Raw genomic sequence first — 22,604 nt, forward strand, 5'->3', positions numbered from 1 at the left:
TTGCTCTCTCGCACTTTCCTTCCAGAGACTTGGGCAGATTGTCTGTAATATGAGAGAGGAACCTGAGAATTACATTTTGCTAATCTATCTCTTAGAGACGATTGCTGTATGGTTCTGTAATTCGTGACCTGTATCTCAGAAACACAGTTTTAATTTTTCGCACATATCTTACACTCCAGGGAACCTGCATCTTCAAAATAGAAGTATGAACTTGATCCTTCGCTACAGGCAGATAAAAGAAAGGACCTTTTTGTTCTTTTTTTTTTTACAGAGTGCATTATTCATTATGAAATTCATTGCCACAGGATGTGGTGATGGCTCCTAGCTTAGACGTCTTTAAAGGGAGATTAGGAAAATTCATAGAGCATAGGGCAATCAATGGCTTTGAGCAATATGCAACCTCTATATTCTGAGGTCGAATACCTTGAAGACCAGATTAGTCCTGCATTCAAGGCCTACTTTGGGGCTTTCCCAGAGGCTGGCCACTGTGGGAAGCAGCCTACTGAACCAGCTGGAGCTTTGGCCTAATTCAGGAAAGCTCTTCTGATGCTCCTATTCTTCCAAAAAGAGAGTAGGTTGTAATTCTTAATGCTTCATTTCCTCTTCAGAAACAAAACCCAGTAATTAAGAACTGCAAAGTATAAGGAAAAGCTTGGATGAGGGTTGGTATTTTTAGGAGCATCCTTAATTTAGAAGCCACGGTGAAAGCGTGGCAGAGTCAAAATGGAGAACTTATTGTGGGACTAGGCTTGGCCTGCCCATGAAATGGGGTGAAGCTGCCGCTTTGAGCAGTGGAGCCCCGAGGTGGCACCACTGCAGGCACCTCACTCACTCTGCTGTCTCCACCACTGGTGGAGATACGGTTCTGGCATCAATGCAAGATTTGCAAGATTTTGGTGAGATCTCACATTATCTCATTGGAAGCCGATAACCAGTGCTAATTCTGCTCCAGTGGCAGAGGCAGGATGGTGCAAGGCATGGTGGCTCTTCCTGCTTTGACTCAAGTGGTGAAACAGGATGCATCCCCCCTGTGCAGGACGCCTAGTCTCACGGTCATATGTATTCAGTAGGAATGGTGGGGAGGCTCATCTTCAATGGAACCATTGGGAGGGCCCACCTCTTTGACAAACAGGCAAGTAAATGTTGGAATCTACAACTGGTTCCAAAGAGACACACCACATTACAGCAGGCTGTAGATCAGTGGTAGAACACATGCTTTTGCATGCTGAAAGTCCCAGGATCAGTCCCTGGCATCTCTTAAGAACTCAAGAAGAGCCCCGTAGACCAGGCCACTGGTCCATCTTGTCTAGCATCCTGTTCTCACAGTGGCTAGGGACATGCCTTCAAGAAGCCCAAGAGCTGGGCCTGGAGGGTGACAGCATTTCCCCCACTTGTGATTCCCAGCAAGCAGCGAACATAGTCATCATGGCTGGGAAGTTTCCTGGGTTTGACCTGGTATAATTGCACCTTCCTGTGTCCAGCAAACCTAAGAAAATATTCCATAACTTCTTTAGTTCTCATGTTCACAGCCTGCATCTTCAAGGCACAATTAACAAGAGAGGTGGAGGGCAAACCTGAGAAGATGCTCTGAAAAATTCAGGGTCAAGGCTCCAGACTGTAATCGTACTGCCTGCAGATAAGGTACTACGGAAGTGTCAGCCCACACTTAAGAAATAACTTATGCAAATGCTTTCTCGCAATCTCCCCTCTGGATTCCATTTTGGTTCAAAATATGCACACAGAACTCTAAAAACAGAAGCCACTTCATGGGTATCCAAGCTTGCTGAGTTCTGCAGAAAACATTGTAAGTAATTAAAGGCAGCTCAGTTGGAAAAAAAGCAACCCTTTTCGGGTTACCCTGGCAAAGTTTGTTAAACAAGATAAATTGATTATCCTGCTGATTCTCAAGGTCTTTGTTTAATAAACAGCATTTTTCCATAGTCCTTTGCACTTCACTAGCCTAACAACTGTGTTGCTTTCTCAGCCAAATGCAACTCTTGTTTGCTGCATGCTATAAAGACCTAAACCCAAATCTACAACATAACCATTGATACTAGGTAGGCTCTGTGCTTAGAAGCAGCGACTGCATCTCCTTAACTCTCAGGTGAGCCTTAATTCTTGTCATTCTGGTCAAAGACATGTTGGGTCATTCTGGAACTTTCAGTTTTGCTGAGGCATTGTTTTTCCACAATCAGCTAAAAATGTATTTAAAAAGGTGTTTCCATAAAACACTTATTATCCAGCAATGCCCTTCACCATGACCAAGATCTTTCTATAATATTTACTAACAAGACGCATTCCAAAAGGACCCCTGCAATGTTAATTAAAACCTTTCTCCTTCCAGATTTGACCTATTTCATTGCTTTCTCTGCACAATTGGTAGGGATATAATGATGAATTCCTCAATTAATCAACTTCTGCTCCTCCCAAAATGAGGAGAGTTTTCTTTTCTTCTTTCTTTCATAATGAAATTGAAGACTAATCCCATGTTTGTGCTCAACAGGAAGCAATAACATTGACTGAACCTGAAAACATGATTTTTTTTAATTCAAGGCACAGTAGCCCTTAAAAGCATCGATAATGCTTTGCTTATCCAACATTCTACACAGATTATTTATTATTAAAAATTGCTGAAAAATAACTCCAAAACAACAGCAGCAGTAACAACATGGGGATAATGCAGGATACACTGGAATGCAAAGTAATTGGAAACAATGTTGTTTTGAGGCTCCATTAAACGTAGCTAACAAAAAATGGCATTTCTAGAGAAACAGCCATTATGGATGAAACAAGTGACCATTTGATTGGTCTCCATTCCTACTGAAGTTCAGTAACCTGCCAGACCAGCAAAGGTGAATTTCATAGCAGAACAACTCCAGACTTGAATTTATATTGGAATAAAACTGCATAATAATCCAGCTCCAGTTAGAAAGCAAGCTACAAGCAATACATCTTATTTTGGTTTTTGATATTTTATATTATTATTCTATTTTTTTAAGTTGCTTTAGTCAGTAAAGGTTAATTCAAAGAGATTTTCAGAAGCAAACATTAAAAACAAGAGTATAAATCACCCAAAATGCTCACCGATAATATATATAAAAGAGCAGATCAAACTCAACCTTAATCCCACTGAAAGATAAGCAGAAAATTGAGGTCCAATGGCCTGGGTGGGGGAAAAAATAGTTTTTTGTCTGGTATCTAAAAGAGATAGTGATGATCCCAGGCATGTCTTCCTGGGGAGTCAGTCACCCCTGAGAAGGCACACGAGAAGGGCCTCAGATTATGAATGCAGGGCTCAGGTTGATGAGATGCGGTCTCTAAGGTACTAGGGTCCTGAGCCACATTGTATGTTCAGACCGTCTTGCCTGGCTACCAGTCTGGCTACTGTATTCTGCAGCAACTGCAATTTCCGAACTGTCGTCAAAGTTGGCACCACGTGTAATGCATTACAGCAATCTAATATACAGAGGTTACCAGAGCACAGACAACAGAAGTCAGGCTATCCTTGTCCGGATTGCATTATAGATGCCTTTTATGCACATGATATTATAATTTCCCAAGAGGCCGTGCATCTGCAATGCAATGATTTATCTCATTTTATCATATTGTTGTGAGCCTAGCTGGCTTGATCGCTGCTGAATGAGTGGTCAGGACCCTGACAAAAGAACACAAATGCCTGCAAATGACAGTGGCTTGTCCCCATGAATAGGTGTCTTTGCCTCAGGTGTTGGAGTCTGAGAGGATACTTGACAGATGCCTGTGAGGGAAACAGAAGGATGAAAGGAGACAGGAAGAGAAGCAGATATAAAGAGCTGAGAGGAGCTCACTTGAGCTGGAATCTTCTTCATTGGCGATCACTCGTAGCCGAATAAGATTGTCTTCCATAAACACGGTTTTAACAATGAGTCTGTAAGTGACTGTGGAGGCCAATTCTGGATCCACATGTCCTTCCACAGTGAGGATATAGGTTTCTGGACAGGAGTTGATCATGGTGAGGGTTTGCCAAATGTGCCTTCCTCTTAGGACGTTTCTCCCTTGCGTCCTGAGTTCAAGTGTCTTCAAAGCCCATGACACCTTTGGCAAAGGCTGTTCTCCAACTGGAGCACTCGCAGTGTTTCCCAATTGTTGGTGTTTATACTACATTTTTTAAAAAAATGCCTTGAGACAGTCTTTAAACCTCTTTTGTTGACTACTAGCATTACACTTTCCATTTTTAAGTTCGGAATAGAGTAGTTGCTTTGGAAGACAATAATCAGGCATCCACACAACATGACCAGCCCAACGAAGCTGATGTTGAAGAATCATTGCTTCAACACTGGTGATCTTTGCTTCTTCCAGTACACTGGTATTAGTTCACCTGTCTTCCCAAGTGATGTGTAAAAATTTCCAAAGACACCATTGATGGAATCTTTCAAGGAGTTGGAGATGGTGTTTATAAGTGGTCCATGTTTCACAAGCGTACAGTAAAGTTGGTAGTACAATAGCTTTGTATACAAGCATTTTGGTTTCCCTGCAAATGTCCTGGTCCTCAAACACTCTGCACTTCAATTGGGAGAAAGCTGCACTCGTCAGTACCACCCTGGAACTGGATGAAAACCAGGAGAAGAGGAGGGCCCTATTGCCAGACCTAATAGCCATGGTCCAGCTCTCACCATAAAGAAGGTTGATCACCGAAGAATTGATGCTTTTGAATTATGGTGCTGGAGGACACTCTTGAGAGTCCCATGGACCGCAAGAAGATAAAACCTATCCATTCTGAAGGAAATCAGCCCTGAGTGCTCACTGGAAGGACAGATCCTGAAGCTGAGGCTCCAATACTTTGGCCACATCATGAGAAAAGAAGACTCCCTGGAAAAGACCCTGATGCTGGGAAAGATTGAGGGCACAAGGAGAAGGGGACGAGGATGAGATGGTTGGACAGTGTTCTCAAAGCTACCAGCATGAGTTTGATCAAACTGCGGGAGGCAGTGGAAGACAGGAGTGCCTGGTGTGATCTGGTCCAGGGGTCACGAAGAGTCAGACACGACAAAATGATTAAACAACAACAACAATGCCCATGGGGTTTAAGAGCAGACAACAATCACCCTCCCCAGGAAGATACCTCTTTGAAGACACAGATTCAGCAACCTCATCAGACCTACACATCAGCCCTAGGGGAGCATCAATATGGCCCAGCTGCCATAGGGTACCAGGAAGAGATGTGGCCTGGTTGCCATGGTGATGAGGATACAACACTCCTCCTAGTGAAGACTGCATGCCATGTGAGGGACAGAGAGGATGGAGCCACTATGAGGAAAGGTTACAGCATTTGGGTCCTTTCAGTTTAGAGGAAAGACAGGCAAGAGACAACATGATAGAAGATGATAAAATGATACATGGGGTGGAGACAATGGCTAGAGAAATGTTTTCCTCCCTCTCTCATAACACTAGAATTTGGGGACAGCCAACGAAAACAAATTTTGTAAGATTCAGGATGGACAAAATGAGCTACTTCTTAATACAGTACGTACTTAAACTATAAAACTTGCCAGCAGAGTGGGAAGAACTTTCCGATGGTAAGAGCTGTTTGATTTATGATTCTGTAGACAAATCTGTTGATTACAGTTTACCTCAGTTTCCCCATTTTAAATTCAGCTCTCCATGTTTCTGAAACAGTTTGTGATCCTTTTAAAAGTCCTTATGGAAACACACCAACCTTTTAGTGTACATTTCTTCTAATGCGCACATTTCTGTATGCAATTTTCCTTAATGCAATGCATTTTTTGCATGTTAATTTCACTCATAGGCACATTTTTGTATCTGCTATTTGGTCGGAGAAGTGTCCTACAAGTTTTCACCAAATATTGGCTTCATTTCAGCTTGTTTGAAGGGGTGCAGATTAGGGAGGTTGACACTGAAATGTGAAAAGGAACCAAATTCCTTCTCCTGTCCCTGTGAAGAAGTTTCTTTTCTGGTTATTCTGGGGGTAGACTTTGACAGACACACCCTAGGGATCCGCTGAGGTCACAAGGTGCAGATCAGCTGATGACAGGGCTGCACGACATTCCATTTGCTATACTTTTATCAGCGGGGAGGCTCCCCCTTCCAATTTTTCACAGAAGACATTTTCCCACTACAGACACAAACGACAGACCTTTTGAAATCAATATCATTTGCAAAAAGATGTCAATTTTGATGAAAAATGTTTATTATTTTCCAGCAAGGAATATTCCAAAAGGGACATTTTTGCTGCATACAGGGTTTTTTTTATATTTTGGTGTTTTTTTTTTTTGGCTAACTGAAATGACATTTTAGGGCAAAAAGTCAATTATTTATAACTTCTGGGTTACTTAATTTGCGAGAGGTAATTTTTATTTTTAAAAGTTATTTTGTTCTTCCAATTTATCTATGCTAAGCTCCAATAAACAGATCACTTTAGGTTTTAAGCTCCTTGGCGTAGTGACCTTTATTATTATTATTTATTATTATTATTATTATTATTATTATTATTATTATTATTATTATTATTATTATTGTGAGGGCACTGTATAAAATAAGAACAATAATAAGAAAGAATCAGTATTTTCTGTGAGTTGCATCCAGCTAGTTCTACTCCAAGTACACCCAGTGAAATTAATGGACCTAATTTAGTCATGCCCATTAATTTCAATGGGTCTACTCTGGGTAGAACGACCACTGGATAGAACCCTGTGGAACTAAAGTGTTTCCCAGAGTGTTGGCCTTCCTGTTATTGTTTCCTCGAATAGCTGATCCTCACTGGTCCTCTTCATCCAGCAAGTCCCTGGCAACTGGGTGACATGAGTCCAGTCACTCATTCCCTCTCTCACAGTGAGATTAAAGGAGGCATCCCCAACCTTTGGCCCTCCAGATGTTTTGGACTACAATTCCCATCACCCCTGACCACTGGTCCTGTTAGCTAGGGATCATGGGAGTTGGAGGCCAAAACATCTGGAGGGCAAGAGGTTGGGGTGCCTGGATTAAAGTGACACACCCTCCATGCTTACTCCCCCCAGCTCTTTGGTTGAAGGGTAGGCAAGAATGCAACCGTGATAAATCAACAACTGCACAGATCCATGCACATTCGGTTTTGATGGTGCCTGTTGCCTGCTGGGTGCAGGGAGGAGAAGCTGGATTCAGTTTAATATAGAAGCGCCCAGGGCCCTCTGGAAGTTCTCTCACTGTGAGAAGCCAAGTTACAGGGAACCAGGCAGAGGGCCTTCTCGGTAGTGGCACCCACCCTGTGGAACGCCCTCCAGGTGTCCAAGAGAACAACTACTACCAGACTTTTAGAAGACATCTGAAGGCAGCCCTGTTTAGGGAAGCTTTTAATGTTCGATGGATTACTGTATTTTAATATTTTGTTGGAAGCCATCATCATCATCATCATACTTCCAACAAGTGGTTGGCATTCATTGAGTTCGACAGTGCCAAGCGTCTCTTAGGTGATGCACACAGATTCAGTCCAACGAGAGCCAGGCTAAACTCTCCATCTCTGTTTCAAATGGACCAGAGTGCTGTTGCACTCAAGTCCTGCTCATGGGTTTCCCACAGACATCTAGTTGACCACCGTGAGAACAAGATGCTGGACTAGATGGGACATTGGTCTGATCCAGTAGTGCTTTTCTGATCAGTCCAGGAGGATTGGGAATACTCCACCACCTGATCACAATGAAAGCTCAGTAGGTTAGAGCATGCTGCTGATAACACCAAGGTTGCAGCTTCAAACCCTATATGGGGCAGCTGCATTGCTGGGGGTTGGCCTAGATGACTCTCAGGGTCCCTTCCAACTCTACATTTCTATGATTCTATGAAATGCCCCTCCTCCAAAAACTGCTATTCCCTCCAGGAGAGACCTGTCAGGTACTGGATACAGTCCTGCTCTCCCCTCCACATTGCTCCATCACCAGCTTTACACACATATAGGAAAGGTCCAGCACATGGGGAATTCTGCATATGCCCTTTTCTTTATTAGGATGAGTGTTTCTAAGCTGCTTCTTCATTTCATCAGCTGCGATTGTTTTTCAGAATGTCTTTTTAAAAAATGCGTTGACACCTATTTATTGATATCACTTATGGGGTAATTTTAATTACAGCTATATTTTTAGAATTTTAATTTGTCAATTTCACTTGTTTCCAAAAACCTGCTGCAGCATTCACTAGCATCCGCCGCCGGCTCTATTTTCTGCTCCCTATCAACCGACAGCCATCACCCTCATCCAGAATTGTCTTTGCAAATGCTTCGAGGCATGACACAGAGGTCACATTTTTTCCTCGGCGTCTGAAATATTTGCTGTCCGTCAAAGATTAGGGCTTACACTTGTAACTGTGTTGCATTTTATTTTTAATCTTAATTTGACAAAAACTTAATGCTGAAAACAGTAGCAAGCACAGCTCTAAACTGATTCTAGGCTGTGTGTCTCGCAAATGTGTTTTTCGGAAGCAAAACCACTATCCCTGCCAGTTTCAGACTTACAGTCAGCCTATGGAGGCTATTTGAAGATGGCAGTCCTTTTACTGCTGCTTCACATGCACGTCTAGCGAGGTAGGAGTGGGGAAAAGATTTGACTCAGTTTGCATTTAAATGCAAACCTACCTGATTCACACTTCCTGAAGCAATAGGAGAACTGAAACACAGCCATCCTTTGAAATCCACACTCCTCCGAATTTTGCAATGCCGTTCAGCAGCCAAGGTATGTGCATAAAAATTCATACGCTGAGGTGAAGTGTGCACATGAAAATACATATATTAGTGAAAATAACATGCAAAGCTGCATTACTGCAAGGGAAACTGATTCGCTAAAATGTGTATATTGGGCAAAATTGCATCCCAACAAATATATTAGGAGAAAATTGCATCAGTATGCAGACAACCTTTTACAATGACTTCTTTAAAAATTGCAAACTGTTTGTGGAAATGTGGAGAATTTAAGACTGGGAAAACGAGAAGCTGAAATGGCAGGTTCATCCATCGCTAGTTGTAGAAAGGACAAAGCAAAACCCTCATGTTGGTGAGAGAGAAAAGGGAGCCATCCAGAATGAAGCCAAAGCAGGTGAGATTTTTTTTTTTGCTTCCTCTCTCATAACATTAGAAACCCAATGGAGTTTATTGCCTTTATATCCCCCCTTCTTTCTCCACAGAGCTCAAGGTGGCGTACACAATTCTCCCCCTCATTTAATCCCTACAACAACCTTGTGGGGGAGCTTAGGCTGAGAGGTAGTGACTGGCCCAAGATCACCCAGAGAGCTTCATTGTGGGAAACAGGACCCTGAACTACCTAGGCCTTTGGTTTGATCCTGCAGGGCACTGACGTCCAAGGGGCAAGGAGTCTGTTGGGTTAGGAGCCAGGTATTAAAGCAGGCATGGGAGCTGCTACAGCTACCACTAAGCATGCCTGCCAAAGACAGCAGGAGTGCAGCAAAGTTGGCCTGATGAAACATTGGCATTGTCTGGGGTGGGTGGGACAATGAGCTAAGGAAAACCTCTGTAGACCGCAACAAACACCCCAAGCAGAGGCAGAGTTTGGAGGCGCTTAATGTTTAGCCCGGGGCACTGAAGTGCCTACAGCGATCCCAGATCCCTGCCCTCAACTGCTTAGTTTATAAAAATTCATATGGTTTCTATTTTCTGCTTGACGATGAATTTTAATCACATCAGGACTGCACAGGGGCACGCCGTGCCATACCCGGTTGATTATAATTAGACAAGTGAGCGAGACAGAGAACACATGTCTGGCTTACACAGAAACACACTTGTATCACTGTCACCTTGTTCTCGTTCTCCACGCCCCACCCCTTTCCTTGGCTCCTTTGATGCCCCCCCCCGTGCTTCGCCATTAACCTAGATGAGGATTTCTCTTTGCAGAGACCCTCCTGGAGCGGCTTCCCCGCCCTGCCAATCACAGTAGGGCCCTCTCCTCCAAAAGGATGCATCTCCAGTCTGGTGGCGTTTGCCACAACAAGCAATAAATAACAACCAGGATGCATCCAAGGGTTGTTTGTAGCAAAGGCAGCAGCTTGCGCTGCAGCTAATTAAGTGACATGGCACTTGACAAAGCTGGTTTCTCGGCCCAGCTCTCTCTCTTCCTCCAAGATGAGTAATGGGCAGCAGGTAAATTGTAGCCGCTTTTCTGAGTCTCCTCCAAAGTGTCCTCCTCCCGGCTCCTCTGGGGCGGGAATGGCCAAGGGGCCCAGCCGCTGACGTCTCCTCCTGAGATGACGTGCAAAAGAGACATCTCTGAGCACAGCTGGGAGCTCGCTGGCAAAGGGTGAAAATACAAATGTATCAGAATAAAAGGGTGCGCTGTCACACCGCCCTGGACATGCACTGGCTGGTGAGAGGATGCGTTTCACTTTTGGGGAAAAGAGCGAGAGGAGGAGAGTGTAAGGTTAATGGAAATAAAAGTAAAAATGAGCAAGCTCCCATTAAACTGAAACACGTTTTTCTCAGGTTAGCCTCGTCATCCCTGAAAGCTGAAACCCACAGACGATTAAGGTTTGGCTAGCCTTTCCTGAAAATATAAGTAGAGCACTGCTGAATAGGTCCACTTAAGCAACATTTACATGATAAGTTGAAGCACTATGACACCACTTTAAAGTGTCATGGATTCCCTCAAAGGATTCTGGGAGTTTTAGTTTCGTTTGGAGATCCCATACTCCCCTCCCAAAATTGCAGTTCTCAGGGTGGTTTAATAACCAAACCCTCTTCACAGAGAACTGTAGCATTGTGAGGGGAATATGGGTCTCCTAGCAACTCTCAGCACCCTTCACAAACTACAGATCCCAGAATTCTTTTGGGGGGGGCATGACTGTTTAAGGGACGCGGGTGGCACTGTGGGTTAAAGCACAGACCCTAGGACTTGCCGATCAGAAGATCAGCGGTTCGAATCCCCGCGACGGGGTGAGCTCCTGTTGCTCGGTCCCTGCTCCTGCCAACCTAGCAGTTCGAAAGCACATCAAAGTGCAAGTAGATAAATAGGTACCGCTCTGGCGGGAAGGTAAATGGTGTTTCCGTGCACTGCTCTGGTTCGCCAGAAGCAGCTTAGTCATGCTGGCCACATGACCCAGAAGCTGTACGCTGGCTCCCTCAGCCAATAAAGAGAGATGAGCGCCGCAACCCCAGAGTTGGTCACAATTGGACCTAATGGTCAGGGGTCCCTTTACCTTTATGACTGTTTAAAGCTGCGCCAGAGTGCTTTAAGTTATGCTGTGAATGTGGCCTAAGTTACCCATTCTGATAAAGGTCAGCCAGGTCTCTCTGGGAACTGCACAAGCAGGCCATGAAAGTGATAGCCTCCCTTTCACTCCTGGACCCTGGGGTCTCACCCAATCCAAAGTGGATCTACTCTGGCCACAGTGTGATATCATGGTGTTTGCTGCAGCACCTTCTTACTTACCCCTTCCTCCATCATGCTACATATCAAGGCAAGATGGGGCAGAGGGAAGGACCATAGCAGAGTGGCTGAGTGTGGTTTGTCTGCAGAAGGTCCCAGGTTCCACCCCTGACATCTCTGGGCACAGCCGGGGAAGGATCCCCCCCCCCAAAAAAAACCCTGGTCAGCTGCTGCCAGTCAGGGTAGAAAATACTGCACCAGATGGAGCAAGAATCTGGGCTCACTGTCAGGCAACTTCTGGTATTCCTAAGGTGCTCTGGTGAATGCAGGGATCAAAGCTGTGGACAATGCCATAAATACCAGAGGAAGCATCTATTATTTACAGTACGCTGCTTTTCTGGAGCAGTGCTGGACAAGTGCTGGGCAAGTCCACCCATCACTATCCTGTCTGCTCAAATGTGTGCTTCTTTGGCTTTGTGCAGATTTTAAATACTGCTACATTTGTTGACTGATGGTACAACTTAAGCCAAGGGGAAAGGGCAAGGAACGTATGCCTGAAGTGACAAGAGATTAAGCTATCCCCCAAATAAAACACCTGCAAATTTGATGTTGGCAGCTCAGAAGCATTTACACCTCTCTGGAATGTAGGATTTCCTCTGGGCAACCTTGTGTCTGAGCGGCACCTTGCCTTCATCCCAAGCTAATACTGGGACTCTTGGCTGCGGGGAACAATATTGAGCCTTGCCCTGCTTTGCACCTTGTCTTCTCCCTTCTCAGGCTCCTCTGTGCAATTTTTCTAGCCTGGAGGTCCTCAGACTGTGGCCCACAAATGAGCTTGAGTCAGGTGGCCTGCAGCGTGTCTGTCGATTCCTGATTGAAGATGGGAGATGGCACATCCGTTGCCCTAGATACTCACATTGATTTTTAGTTACATCTTTTTTGCTGCAATTATTTTTATTGGCATTAATCTGAGGAATGTTCCCTCCTCCCAAAATGAGGGGAAACTGAATAGACATTTTCTAAGCAAGGATCTCTTTTGCCACAGAAGTTTATTTTGCTGCCCAACCAGAACGAAAGAGAGGAATATTCCCTCCCCCCCCCACTAGACTTTCAAGACTAGCTCAGTGTTCGCCACTTGAAGTCTTTTATTCCATTCTAATTAGCAGGACATATGATTCACTGCCTCTCTTTTTCATGTCCTTACCCTCATAAAAACCTTATGAAGTGTGTATGTAATTAACCCTGCACTGTGGCAGCCCCACATCAAATTGTTTTCACCTCAATTTTTGTTCACTTGGAATTTCTCTTTCAGGGAAGAAGAAAATAAGATCACGACATCCATATTTGGGGTTTCATCTCAATGTTGTGACAGTTCGCCAGAAAGAGAATTGGATGAGCCACGCATGAGTTGCTCAACAGAAGGTTCCTTATCACATTCAGTCATTTATCATGTGGCCAAACATGAGTGGCACCAGAGATGGGGGAGAAGTGCCCCCCAAACAATGAGCAACCCCCCCCCAACTTGCCTACCTCCATTGCTGGACTCCTGTCTTTAACATATACTGCCATTTTTCTTTCAGAGAGTTTAATATGTAGGACACAACTCCCCCACCAGAAATATACTTTGCCCCTTCTGTGAGTCCCCAAAGTCCCCCCCCCCCGATGTCACAAGAAACAACCAACAAAATGGTTCATCAGGACGTTCAGATGAGACCAGAGGAAGCTATTCTTCCTACAGCCCATAATTAATATATGTATTTTGCTATGTTTTTCTATGATCTGGTGATGGCTTAGATTTATATATATATAAAAGGGGTGTGAGAGACATTAGGAATGCAAATAATTCAGTGGTATAAAAATGTCCTAAGTAAATGCATTCTTGGAAGATAAGCATTGGCTATTAACCAGGATAAGTAAATGGAACTTCCTTATACAGAGTCATTATACCTGTGAATATGAGATGCAGAGACACAGTTAAGAAAATTGCTACCACCAGGTCTGCATGTGAGCTTTGAGAGGCTTCTGACTGACTGCTTGGCTGACCTTTTAAATCCTCCCCACCCCCCAAGAATAACAAAGTCAACAATTAAACACAAGGTGGACCAACGAACCCACAAGTGGAAGACTATACCCCACAAGTTGTAGGGGGGAATAAATAAATAAAATGTCCATATCAGAGATTTGAACTCAGGAATCCCCAAAACACTAAACTCTTGGGCATGGTATTCTGGTTCCCAGGTGTGAGGTATCTGAGGAATGTCCCTGACATATTCAGCATGAGAGATACAGTTGTCTATATTTACAATGGATATGTTCCATCCATACAGCATTGGAGTCTAGTGCTGTTGCCTGAATGCCAGTCTCTCAGCCATGGTTATATGCCCCAGCCATCATGTCCAATTCTTAAGAGCAATGATAGTCCTCTGAATTGGGACATGAGTGCATTTGATTGCCAGTTGAACAGTGTGTATGTAGTATAATGGAACCAAGATTGAGGACTGTTCCAGAGAGGGCCACATTTTTGAATTCAGAAACTTTGCAACAGGGAAAAAAAACAATTACATAACAATATACACTGCATTGAAATGAACCTACAATCCTACTTTGTAATGTTTTCTTTTTGTGGATAATTTCTTCCTCAGTCCTTTGACTGAACTATTTGCAGATCTTCTCTCTAATGCATGAATCTGAGAACTAAAGTCAAACAGGATTGCTTCTATTGTTTGACTTACTTTGAATCAGGCACTGGAATGTACAAGCTATTTTTCAGTGTTTTGCAATTTCCATCCTGGCAGCAGTCAACAGGATGATCCCCCTTATCTCCCCCTTCCCAAATATTTAACAGTGGCAGTGCTGGAAACAATGTCAGATCCAGCTTAATAACCTTTTTTCACTTCCTGGAAAATTAACTCCCTGTATTTAAATATCTTGTTTCGGTGCCAACACAGATCAAAGCTCACCACAGCCCCTCCAACACTGTTTGTTCCCCTGCAACTGTTAGAACCTCTGAGGTGTCATTTGGCCAGGTGTCAATGGTCAGGTGCCATTTAAGCACTAAATGGTCCCTTGATCATCTTTAGCAGTTCTTGTGTTCTTGCCCATTGAACACCAGATCCCCATAACTGACAAACACAAATCCAATTCTTGGAGTGATTTTGAGGATTGCAGGAATGTATCCAAAACAATCACAATGGATCGTTTGACTTTTATCCACTCCTCATTTTTTTCAGCTCATGCTTCACCTTTTCACACGCCTTCTCCTGATCCTCACAATAACAAACAATGGCTAAATAATTTGTTTCCAGGAAAAGGCATGGTGAAAGCACTTATCGCTACAAAAAATCCATGGCTACCACTTGTTCAGAGCATTGCCATTTCTTCCTTCCCCCCTTTTGTTTGAAGACATCACACTTTCTTTTATGACTGTTCCCTCTCGCTTCCTTGAAGAATAGCTGCAAACCTGTTTATCTATATAAAAATCTACACTGACAGCCCAAGGCATCAGCAAACACTCCAGCGTCGCTTGGCAGCAATAGAAAGCTGGCGGGCCAGCTGGTTTCTTTATAGCTTTTCATGAGAAAGGGCTTCTACTGGGTGAGGATCCCTTTAAGATGTTACACCAACTCAGTACCATCAGAAGATAAAAAGAGCCTGGTTGGATCAGACCAAAAGTCTATCTCAGGAGCTGAGAATCTCAGGCCCAAGAGCTGAATGCGACCCTCCAGGGCTCTCTTTTCTGGCCCCTGGAACACTCCCAGATTATATCCCTAGCTCTGAGTGTGTTTGCCTGGTTGGCATGCATTCTTGAACTTTGATCATGCCTCTTGCTTGTACGGACAGAGGATACAAAGGGTGGTGTGGGCATGTTACCTCAATTGACTTAGACTTTCTGATGTTTAATAAAGAAAGGCAGGAGGCAGTACTAGAATAACAAGTACTTCTGTACATTAGGGAGGAAACCAACTTGGTTTCGAATGCTTTTCAACCTACTCTTTCTTACTCAGCTTGGCTGGACCTATTTTGTGCAGAGACTTCACAGAATGTGTATAATTCATTTTGTTCAGCCAAGTTTTGGCCTCTCACATCTAAGAGCTGGAGTGTGATGTACACATTAAGGCTACCTTCACACCATGTATATTTAAAGCACTCTGATATCATTTAACAGGAACAGCTTCCCCCCAGGAATTCTGAGAGTTGAAGTTTATGAAGGATGCCATTCTGAGATTCCCAGCAACTCGTATTCAGAAGCATGATGCTTCTGTCAATGGATATAGAGCATAGTAGCTATTCATAGCCTTGTCCTCCATGAATTTGTCCAATCCTCTTCTAAAGCTATCCAAGTTGGGGGCCATCACTGCCAGTTGAGTTACTCTCTCAGAACTGAAACAATGTCATGCCATGTATTATGATAATTATTTTTGTTGTTATTATGATACACATCTGTCCTGGCTTCCTGTCAGGGAAAATGCCCAAAGCATCAAACGAAACGAAACGAAACGAAACAAAACAAAACACACCAATAAAACATATAAAGGATACCATAAAATTAGTAATAAACAGCAAGCATAAACGCAAGTACCCGTTTTTATGTTGCAGATGGGAGATTTCACATCTGACTGATTTCTCACCAAAAATATCTCAATACACAAAGGTAACTAGAATGCTTGGCAAGAGAGGCTCATCTAGAGTCCTTGTTCCTGACACTTTTCGACCTGCAAGGAAGATTTCTTTTGGGGAAAAGCTTTCAACATGAACAATCTCTGCATTCGCAGCCCTGAAGGTCATTCCATGCAATTCTGCTACACATGCAAATAAGCTCTCATTCATTAGCGTTAACCAACTCACCCGAGCAATCAACTCCCCCACCATGCCAGTCCAGCTTCCATTAGCCTCGGGGACGCCGTACACTCCGTCACCAACCAGCTGGATCTTGTAGTTGAAGTGCAGGATCGCGGCCAGTTCTGCCAGCATGTCCATGCAGAAGCCTTCGTATTGGTCGTTCCCTTCCAGCTCTTGGTGGTTTCCCTTGAGCATTAAGTAAGGGTTTTCCTGCATCGAAACTGGGCAGCTGTCATTCCCATCTTAGTCATGGAGTCGCAACAGCACTAGATTTAGCACAAATCGGAAAGCAGGGGCAGGTGATGTGATGGACTCCCCTGGGAATCACCAGGAAGGAAACAGTCTCTGGGAAAAGATTCTCCAGACTCTCTCCTCTTCCTTTCAAGCTCATCTGGGATGCAGCAATGGCAAACTAGATCCAAACTGGGAGATTCCACACCCCCCTCCAGTCCCTCATGATTGGTGGACTGAAAACTATTTCATTCTGTTTAAGTGGCATCCATATCAGAAAATGGATTAGTAAGGGAAGCTTTGTCCCACTCCATCCACCAGTTGATTACCTTGGCAAGTATAGGGTGGAAGCCAGATGTGGCCTGTGGGCTGCCAGTTCCCTGAGTACAGTCTACTGGGAAGACAGTAGTCTTCTTCAACCAGGTTCCCTCCAGATGTTTTAGATGAGAACTCCCATTATCCCTGTCCATTGACCATCCTGGTTGGAACTGATGGGAGCTAAAGCCCAAAACATCTGGAGGGAATCAAGTTGGCATAGCCATCCCTGGAGTCTTTCAACTGGAAAATATTCAGTTAGAGCACAAAGTCTCTCTCAGTCTGGGGCTGAGAAGAATATGGACAAAATATAGACCACAGATGGAGACTTCAAGTATTCCAGGAGATGAAGAATAGCTTAAGAAAACCAGAAAGTATTTGGCCATGGTGGAAGATGAGCAATGCAAGGAGTTATGAAAATGAGCACCTGCAAATATAAGCCTAGGTGACTGAAACTGTACCCATCTTAACCACCACAAGAAGTTTTACATAGACAGAAGAGGTGACCTACCCTCTCCATAGCCCAGCTAGGTCTATAAGCAAACTGGCATGTGGAGAGAGGAGTTTAAAATTGTGATGCATGCTCTCATTCTAACCCTCTTCCCAGCCACTTCTGAACTCATCAAATATAGTTTCCATGTGATGTGTACCAATGTGAGTTTAATTGAGATGTCATAAATGATTTCTGGTGCTGCAGTTGGTGGTTTGACCATCTGTTTCTTCAGGGACTCAGCGTGCGACTCTTTTCATGGAATGGATGGGCATGTGGAATGGAAGGTTTGTATCTGGAGGTTGCCCCTGAGATGCCAGAGCAGAAAAGGAGGTCACCAAGACCCTCCACGCTTACCAGGATGGTGGTGACAATGAGCGTGGTGTTGAAGAGGCTCTCTGACACATTAGAAGAGAAGATCTGGTTATCCATGGTAAGGCCTTTGGTAACATGCCAGTGACCGATCTGTAGGAAAGAACAGCAGAGTCATTGACACTGACAGTGGGAATCGCTGCCATGTGGCTGCACTGACTGACAACAATTGGGCCACACCAAAATCATGTCAGAGAGAGAAAGAGAGAGAGAGAAATGAAGTGCCCTTTGGCTTTGGCAAACCCAATGAGGATCTGGGGAGGGGGTGAGCTAGTCTTGTCATGTGCCTGATTCCAAGGGGTCCACAGTAGGAGGAAGTGATGCTTAAAAACTCTTTATGAGCAGGATGCTGCATAGTGTCTGGGAGGCAGGCGACTTCAGGGCAAAAGTCCCCACAGACTAGAGGTTGACACTATTAGTTCCTTCATTGAGAGCCACTGTAGCAGATTATCTGAACATGAAAACAAATATATATTTATCCCCTCCACTGCTCTGTTGCACCAAAACGAAATGCTTTGGAGCAAAAGCACATTCTCTATGGTGCTCTTAGCCACTAATGACCCTGATCTCTCATCCTCTATTGTTGCTGCCTCAAGATTAATTAACCCTTTCCAAATGACACCGTTCAAGCTAATCAACCCAACTATCCAACAAGGAGTATAATCTGCTCCATCTAAGCTTCCATGCTATTCTTATTAAAACTAATTTACACTCTCTAGCGGCAATGGAATGGGGCCATAAATCCTCCCTGACACACTGGAAGTCTAGCTCTCCCCTTTGTGCAGCAGAAATATCACAAGGTCAAGGAGATATTTGGGGTCCTGAGCTCCCAGCTTCTCCAGTCTGGATGGGAGTCACTCACTTTCAAGATGGATTTTTCTCCTACTGTGAATGCTGATCTTGTCTTCCCGCTGACCCAACTTTTTGGCAGGTCCCTAAGTAAGTACTACAGTCAATCCAGGTAAACTGCTGAAGGGCTTAATTTGCTAGAGCAAGGCAAAATGCAGCTCAGCTCTTCTGCAAGTTTTGGTTGGGAGGTATGATAACTTTATTAAATCTTTGCCCCTGTATATCTCATATCTAAGGTCTTCCAAGAAACTGGAAGCACGTGAAGTGGAGGTTAGAACGTCCATTGCCCACAGGTCTTTTTTTTTTTGACACTTCTTGTGTCTTGGAAACTGACCTCCAATTATCTCGATGCATTTATGCTTCTGACACAATGCACACAGATACTGGTAAAATGAGTTGTTTATGTCCCGTCCATGTTTTAGTGGTGCTCAAAAATCCATGCCTTAATGCTCAGATGCTGGGCATCCAAACCACTGCACAGGTTTTTGTAAGAGTTGATGGAGAGGACTCTGGATCCTTGTTCCCCCACCCACCCAGAGAAATGCTGTTAACCCATCATCTTACAAAGACTGCCAATTGTGTGTGGTGTGTGTGTGTGTGTGTGTGTGTGTGTGTGTGTGTGCGCAAGCTTGCTAAGGTCTCCAACCTCAAGATCTGAAGCAGCATTTTTTTGTCCTTTGGCTACCAGCACCTGACAGTTCCCAAACCAGGTCAAAACAGAGACACCATTATTATTATTTTTGGGGGGATATTATCATGTCCTCTTATTACCAGTATTTATGATGTGGGAAAAGCTGAGCCCTTGGCTCACTTCCAGTGTCATCGCCTAAGAACCTAAGATCCTGCTGAATCAGGCCAATGGCCCATCTAGTCCAGTCACACAGTGGCCTACCAGATGTTGGTAGAATGCGAGACTCTTAATATCAGGGTCATGGGTTTGAGCCCCACGTTGGCCAGAAGATTCCTGCAGTGCAGGCAGTTGGTCTAGATGGCCCTTGTGGTTCCTTCCAGTTCTATGATTCTATGTCTGTAGGAAACCCTCAAGGAGGATTTCAGCACAAGAACACCCTGCCCTCCTGTGGTTTCCACTAACTGGTTTTGGAAGGTTTACTGCCTCTGAATGTAGAGGCAGAGGATAGCCATTATGGCTAGTAGCCATCCCTAGCCTTCTCCTCCATGAATTGGTCTCACTCTCTTTTAAAGCCACCCAAGTTGGTGGCCACCCCTGCCTGCTGTGGGAGCAAGTTCCACAGTTTAACTCTATGCACCGTGTGAAGAAGGACTTTCCTTTATCACTTTCTCCATGCAATACATAATTTTATAAACATCTATCATGTCACCCCGGCTCGCTTTTTCTCTAAACTAAAAAGTCCCAAATACTGCTAGCTTTCTTCAGAGCAGAGCTGCTCCATCCTCTTGATAACTTGTCGTTTAGCACTCCTCTGAAAGTATGCTAACTCATCAAAGCCTCATCACCCCCTTGTGGGATGGCGAGGGCTTGCATTCCCTGGCAGATGGAGAAAGGACTTGCCCCTGGGACACAACCGTTGGAGCAATTAAAGAACAGACCGCAAGTGGTCCTGGCATCTCTTCAAAACTAGAAACTTGTCCTGCACCAACTGAATACCGGCTTGGATTGGCTGGTGCAAATCTCCTGACACAAATGCTCTTTAGCTGCTTGAAATCCCACTTCAGTTTAATGCAATAATCAGTTTAAGTGGAATTTAAACTGGTTTAAGTGAGCATGTAATAGAAGTGTGGTCTGGTATAACTAGATTGGTATTGGCTACATGGGAGCAACATTTTCAGATAAAGTCTTAACACCCCCCTTTTTAAAATAATAATAATAATAATAATAATAATAATAATAATAATAATAATAATAATAATACTTGCCTAGGTGTTTAATGAACAGACATGGTGAATGGCTGCAGGTCAGTGGTAGACCATCTACTTTGCATCTCCAAGTAGAGCTGGGAATTTTCCCTGCCTGAAACCCTGATGAGCTGCTGCCAGACAGTGCTGCCAGTACTGAACTAGATGGACCAATGGTCTGAACTCAGTAGAAGGCAGTGCCCTGTATTCCTATGTGAGTCTTTAGATGGTTTCTTGTTTTTGGCCTCATGGGCTTCTTTCTCTGCTGTTTTATCCAGATGTTTTATTGACTGTTCTTTTTAAGCAATTCTTCTAATTGATGTTATTAATGTGGTTCATTGCAAGACTTCTTGGGCATTTTTAAATATAATGAGGGGCTAATAATGAGCAGCCTGGCCACCCAGCTAAGTGAACATTTGCCCAGGGGACATCCCAGCTCAGAGCCCATGCTCCTAACCACTATGCTCCACCAACTCTTCTCCTTGATAGTGATTGCCGACGCTCTCCATAGCACATCCTCCATTCCTCCCAGAGCAGCTATTTAGTATCAGATAAACTTTAATTCTGACAACTCTCTAGGTCGGTAATTTCTTCCTTTCCTGCTGGCATGCGGAAACTAATTGGCCACTGTCAGCGCTGCCTCTGACGCGGGAGTGGATGTGACCCTTGCCTGTGTGATGGTGCCAAGGCTAAGTACATCAATGTGTCAAGGTTATTCTGCCCCACACTGTGCTTACACAGACTTGGAGATGACTCTCTTGATGGCATGGTAATGGCACTAATTGGCTCCCACAGTCCTCTGTGCCTGAAGTGGGATACAACAGAGAACAAGAACACACCACATTGGCTCTCTCAGATGGTTGGGATATGGAGCAGGTTGCATATTACGGTCACTACATGAAAAGCTCTTCCCCCCGCCCATACTGAAAAGTTTGGGGCTGCTCCATCAATCGGTAGAGAGAGCTGCAGGGGATAAAAAGCTTACACGCTGTAAAAGAGGAGACACCGCTTGACGTTCCCGACTGTTTTCCAACAAATGTTTATCTCGCCTGGCTAATTTTCTGTATTCTTAAGGAGAGTTAGCTGTTAAAGGAGCAATGAGGCCCAACAGGTTTTAACAGTAATCATAATCAGAACGTGCACCGTGGACGACAAAGGTGTGTTGTTCAGGAGCAACTAACACAATGAGACAAATGTGGGTTAAACCTGGCCACAATTTTGTTGGTTACAGCAGATCAGAGTTTGGTGCTGCATAGGGCAAGGATCCTGCTCTAGGGAAGCTCACTTGCTGGTTGGTATCTCTACCAGCCTGGCTGCCGGGCAATCTGGAGGGAGTTGCCAGGCAGTTAGAGCCACCATGGCACAGGTTGTTCCTGTAGGTCCTGCCAGAGGCCTGGTTGTGTGGCAGCTGGCTCCCTTCTCTCAAGCTGGAGCTGAGGCCTTAGAACACAGTGCTGGAGAAGGAGAGGGGAACGTTAATAATTCCCCCCATGCAGTTGTAATTGCTCCCCCTCCCTTAAAGCTACTGCTTACTCCATAAAGCAAAATGAGTACCTGAATGTTTTGCCCTAAAGGGCAAATAGCAGTTTCACAGGATTTTCATCAGGAAAAGTATGTGTGTGTTGTGCATGTAAGGGTTAAACCGTCCTTTCTCCATGTTGCAGCACTGGCTGGATTTGGAGCTGACCTACAGCTGCCACTAAACTTTTGCAAAGACAGCAGGAGATCCTATCATGGATTTCCAACTGTCATCTCTATCTTGGCCCTGAGAAGAGAGAAAAGGAGGGAAGTTTCCAGCTACATCAGGAGTCAATGGTGGTCGCTCCTTGCCGCCCTCCATGGGCAGCGAGGAGGTTCAGGCAGGGGAAAGACAGGATTTATGCGGCAAAATCCTGGCAATGTTCCCCAGTGGGATCTGGGGAGCCCACAACATCCTACTGTCCCATGGAAGCCTATGTCTGCCAAATTGAAAGGCAGAGAACAGGATCCTGGACTAGATTGGTCTGATCCAGCAGGGCTATTATCTTCTTAGATGCTGACCTTAAGATTGCAATTCATTCATTTCATGAATCTGGAAAATGTGCACGCCCTTTCCATCAAATGTTCTCCTATGTGACTGATGTTGCTCAAGAATTCTAAGAACCGAAAAAATCAGTGCAGTTTCGAAATCAGGGGTTAAAATTCCCGAAATTTTGACAGGTTCAGTCTGCCATCTTGATTCAAAATGGTGCCCCATTATATCCAAACACAGATGAAAACATGATCTTGGGAACCACAATGCCAAATTTGGTTACAATATCTTC

General features: G+C 44.3%; 1 protein-coding gene across 4 annotated transcripts in view; it reads right to left on the reverse strand.

Annotated features, from left to right (window-relative positions):
- The window catches only part of GRIK4 (glutamate ionotropic receptor kainate type subunit 4), a 468,306-nt gene that overhangs the window by 51,726 nt on the left and 393,976 nt on the right, over positions 1–22,604 (reverse strand). For 3 of the 4 annotated variants that reach the window (XM_082200945.1, XM_082200946.1, XM_082200948.1), the window contains exons 11-12: positions 17,563–17,670; positions 16,176–16,379 (exon numbers count right to left, since the gene is read on the reverse strand). In XM_082200945.1, the coding sequence (XP_082057071.1) occupies positions 16,176–16,379; positions 17,563–17,670 (312 nt within the window). The remainder of the gene's footprint in view (positions 1–16,175; positions 16,380–17,562; positions 17,671–22,604) is intronic. The other variant, XM_082200947.1, reaches the window with a different exon arrangement.

This window comes from Podarcis vaucheri (genome assembly GCF_965113315.1).
Source record: "Podarcis vaucheri genome assembly, chromosome: 15".
Classification (NCBI taxonomy): domain Eukaryota; kingdom Metazoa; phylum Chordata; class Lepidosauria; order Squamata; family Lacertidae; genus Podarcis; species Podarcis vaucheri.